We start from the raw sequence: 4,838 nt of genomic DNA on the forward strand, positions 1-4,838 counted from the left end.
ATACCCTTGTAGCATTTTGCGAATTACAAAAAGCTGTGTTACGTCTTGATAGCCCTTTAATTTAAATATATATCCTAGAGCTGATAGATAACTTTTCAAGGTCAACGTCGCCATGTTGGATTGAAAACAAAAGGCTACAAAAAGTGCGACATGTTGAGATGATGGTGGTAAGATGGGGACGTTTGGATATTGGTTGAACATGAAGGACTTATAACATGTAAAAGCTCTATCGTATGATGACCTAGAAGCTTTAGAAAGTGAACTCTGCAAAATGAAGTCTGCTAGTCATAGATGGGAACCCCTCCTTGAATTCTTGTACCTGTAAGCGAGAAAGTTTATCTGCAGCAACGTTAAGTACACCAGGGACATGACTTGCCTTAAATAAAATGTTAAACTGCATTGTCTTGACGACAAAACGCCGCATTAATTTCATAATAGTTGGATCAGTAGAAGTTTGTTTGTTAATAATGTACACTACAGCTATGTTATCAGAATAAAAATTAACACAGGAAATTTGCAGGACGGGGCCCCACAAATCTAAGGCCAGTACAATAGGCAATAGTTCCCTGACTGTAATGTGTAGCTGGCGCCACTTTTCAGGCCATTTCCCACAAAACCAGTTCGTTTGAAAAGTACCCCCAAAACCAAGGTCACTTGCATCTGTACAGAGGGATAATATTCCAGAAGTAATCCATTTATCTTCTAAAATTAAGGATCTGCCATTAAAATGGTTGATGAAAATTGACCAGGCCTCAAGGTCAGCCCTAGCTTCCTTATTCAAGTACTTCTTAAAGTGCGGTAATCTTAAACCTTTGGTGAGATCTATCAGTCGTCTGAGAAATGTGCGGCCAGGTAATACAACAGAACATGCAAAGTTTAACAAGCCAATAAGAGACTGTAAGTCGCGTAGTGAAGCTTTTTTCTTCCTTTTGAAACTATTTAGTGTTTCTTGCAATTTGAGAAGCTTGTCATCTGGCAATCTTAATTCCATTTTTTCTGAATCAAATTCTAAACCTAAAAATGTAATTGTTGTTGTGGGATATACTGTTTTCTCAGATTTAATGGGAACTCCTATATCTTTGCACAGGTTCAAAAAGTTTTCCAGCGAATTTAAACACTGATTTGTGTTGGCTGGACCAATGAAAAGAAAATCATCTAAAACATGTACACAGGAAGCGTTGTAATGATAGTCCATAACCCAGTGAAGTGATGAGCTAAATTTCTCAAAGAGATTACAGGAATAACTAAGACCCATGGGTAAAGTTTTATCAAAAAAATAATAACTTCCTATCGTGAAGCCTAGTAATTCGTGATCTGAAGGATGAACAGGAATGATTTTAAATGCATTCTCAATATCAGTCTTCGAAAATAAAGCCCCCTTGCCATACTTTTTAAGAATTTTAACCGCGTCGTCAATTGTCTGATACTTGATGGAACAGAATTCTTGAGATATTCCGTCATTAATTGACTGACCTTCTGGGTATGACAAATGATGGATAACCCGGAATTCGCCAGGTTGCTTTTTGGGCACTAAGCCTAAGGGCGAACTTTGAAAGTTAGTAAATGGTGGTTCTTGAAACGGACCAGCAGCTCGACCAGAGGCTAATTCTTTGTTTATTTTTTCTTGAAGAATGTCTAAATGTTGCTTAGCGGATTTTAAATTGTCGCTAAGTCTGCGATGTCTTTTACCCTGAAAAGGTATTTTAAATCCTTCTCTAAAACCTAAGACCAGAAACTCCCTATCAGGTATATCGTAATTTAATAGCCATACATGTAACCTATCAGGGTTAACTGGGGTAACAATTTCAAAATTTTTATTTTGTTGATTTGGATGTGGACTTTGTAAATTCTGTCGGACCATGATTACTGCTAACTCTTTGTCTTCCTTTAGCATTTGCGCTTGATTTGAGGGACGTGGGACAGACCTTTCGACTGTGCTCTCCCTCGCAGAGCTGACAAGAATGGGAAAATTTACATTCCTTTCTGTTGCAAATTCCCTGCTCGGAGTTGTTAAAGTTGAAACAGAATGACTTTGTGTAACCCCCTTTTCCTTTGATATTTGTGAAGGGACGAAAAGTAGTTTTCTGATATGTTGATTTAAACTTTGCCTGTAAACCGGCAGCTAAGGCCTCCTGATACAATTCAATGTTAACGCGATCCCATTGAAGCTCCCCAGGAGAAATTTCTCTCCATTGTCTAAAAGTTTTATCGTAATTGATTGCTGCCGAAGCAGTTGACTGATCAGCCAGCTTTTGGACAATATTGGCATATTTCATTAATTTTGATACCTCGTTTACATGTTTTTCACAAAAAATGCTGACGAAAATATGAAAGGCTGCCAACCACTGTTGGACGGATTCAATTTTGCATGGATTGTTTTCCTTAACAAAAGTCAAACCTTCATCTTTTTCTTCTACAGAGAATTTTACGTTTTTTTTACTTGGCTTGAGTAATGACCCAAACTCTACAAATTCATTTGCCCAAATTTTTGCTTTTGTTTTTGCGTCAATCCCGAGTGATAAGGGTTTAGAAATACTGTCTGATGTATGTATTAGCGAAATACTGTTACCATCGCTAGCCTGGGAAAGCGGCTCCGTGGACGTGCTTGGTAATTCCTGAGGCACCTCTGGAGCTTTATCTGTGTGCTCCTCGCTCTTATCATTCATTGCCGAAAGGACCGCTTGAGTGATTTTTGGCAGGGCTAATTGTATAGCGTTGTTCACCTGCTCGGCAATGTCAACAGAGGCTGATGTTGTCTGCTTTCGACGTTTTGCCGGGCCTGAAGTCTCAGAGGATGGTGTGTTCCCGGTTGTAGTGCTCTTTGGTCTTTTCTTTTTGGGTGGCATATTTTGGCCTACAAAACGAGACACCTGTCTTAAGAATGAAGACACTCATAGTTCAATACCTTATCTGCCTATATACATGTTGAATTGACTTTGCATATTAACATGAAAAAAATTTAAGTATAAAAATGACCTTGATCGCCAAATTAAGCTTCTAATGGAAATAATTTTTCCAAGCCTTATGGTGCCATAGACAACCAAGGACACCTAAATACTTAAGAGTGCAAAAGTTTCGATAGCAGTCAATTCACTGAGGCCAACCATAAGCTATAATGACAGATCACAAGGAAAATAATCAAGAAATAGCCAAAGCGCCAGATCATTTACACTTGAGCATAATTCTCAGGTGTACCATACATCAGCGTGTAGCGACACTTCACACATATAAGCTGCTAGCCATAACATAAAAGCAACTGCTCAGCTGTACATATTACAGCTCATAGCGACATATCGCAAACATCAAGATGCCATGTGCATCAAAATGAGCAGAAGCCGTTTCTACTGTGACATATCACAGTGCATATATAGTGACAGATCACTAAAACGATGCCATGTGCATCAAATGACTAGCAGCTATCGTAAAATGTTCTACACTCTATACACCATAATATTTTTTGGTATGACATCGATATTCAAAATTCAAGTACATGTATCTTGAATGCATAATTACTACAAAAATTAAAATTGAAATAAAACTTATCTCATAACATGAATATGGTGAAGGTAACATGCCATCACTTTTGGATAGCCTTCAAGGAGTGCAATATTGCCCCACGTAGATTCCTATAGTATATCATCATCCCATGTTCTTCGTTAAAGTGAACGCCATCACAAAATATCGGAAATTTAGAGTGTTTAATATTTTTAAGCTTCCAATATTGCACACTCGTTTTCTGTACCAGCAGACATTTCAATTTTCTGTTGAATTTGATCACAAGTTCATTATACGATGTTGTGTCTAAAAGCCGAGTCCTAAAACGAGGCATTAGCTGACAAATTTTCACATGTGCAATATTGTAGCGTGATGCGAAAGTTTCTGCGATGCATAAAAGGCGCAGGCTTAATTCCCTCACAAACGATTCATCTGCTGTTACATTGTCAACATCATTTCCTCCTATATGTAAAATGAGTACACCTGGACGTAGATCAGCGATTTTCCTTTCTAACATATTTATATGAGCGGAACATGATAATTTCCCACCACTTATTCCAAAATAATTAATCGCCGTTGCGGATAAATTGAAGTTAGCATATTCACAATGTTCTCGGATATACGATTGTAATCTATTTACATGAGAAGATCCCGCAATCAGAATAGATACCATTGTTTTGAAATATATGCTTTCACCAAAAAAGCTAGTTCTGTTCCACATTAAAAAATTCAAGAACATAGGGATCCAACATGCCGAGGAAAATAAACATCAAAATTAAAATCCATACCTTTCTATCCCAATTGAATAGATATGAAGAGATCAACAATTAAAATTACAGCAGAATTTTTGTTTAAAACTAATGTTCAAATAACTGTATCTCACTTCTATTCTCAATGACCGTGTAGTGTAGGACAGCGCCGCGAGAATTCCATCGGCATCGAAAGCAAGTTTTTTGACTTGCCTAGATAGCCGAGCGGTCTAGCGCGCTGTTCCTGCACTGCTAGGAGACAGATTCCGAAGGTCGAGAGTTCAACCCCGGGCTGGGGCGGAAGTGGGTATCCATGTAAAAGTGAATTTCTTTGTGCTTTCTATATTAATATTTCTTCACTTAGGGCAGTTATGTTAGTTTAAGAGTTGTTGTAAAATGTGCTTTATAAATAATAATTAATTTCATTACAACATGTATTGGTAACAATCCTCTGTTAAAACTAATGTTCAAATAACTGTATCTCACTTCTATTCTCAATGACCGTGTAGTGTAGGACAGCGCCGCGAGAATTCCATCGGCATCGAAAGCAAGTTTTTTGACTTGCCTAGATAGCCGAGCGGTCTAGCGCGCTGT

At 38.0% G+C, this 4,838-nt stretch overlaps 1 protein-coding gene across 1 annotated transcript; it reads right to left on the bottom strand.

Moving 5' to 3' along the window:
• Positions 1-281: 281 nt before the first annotated feature.
• On the bottom strand, positions 282-4,339 carry LOC134274459 (uncharacterized). The gene is made up of 2 exons (XM_062756740.1): positions 2,570-4,339; positions 282-319 (listed from the first exon to the last, which is right to left on the bottom strand). Exons 1-2 carry the CDS (start codon positions 2,844-2,846, stop codon positions 282-284), a joined length of 315 nt encoding a protein of 104 aa, XP_062612724.1. The 5' UTR covers positions 2,847-4,339.
• Between the last annotated feature and the right edge of the window lie 499 nt (positions 4,340-4,838).

This window comes from Saccostrea cucullata, unplaced genomic scaffold, assembly GCF_032062105.1.
Source record: "Saccostrea cucullata isolate Sc308-1 unplaced genomic scaffold, CSIRO_AGI_Scuc_v1 ctg11571, whole genome shotgun sequence".
NCBI lineage: Eukaryota > Metazoa > Mollusca > Bivalvia > Ostreida > Ostreidae > Saccostrea > Saccostrea cuccullata.

Coding starts and splice junctions, on each gene's coding strand:
- LOC134274459 (XM_062756740.1), bottom strand. CDS start 2,846: ATGCCACCCAAAAAGAAAAGACCAAAGAGCACTACAACCGGGAACACA. Junction 320..2,569: donor GCTTTCCCAGGCTAGCGATG/GTAACAGTATTT, acceptor TCTCGCTTACAG/GTACAAGAATTCAAGGAGGG.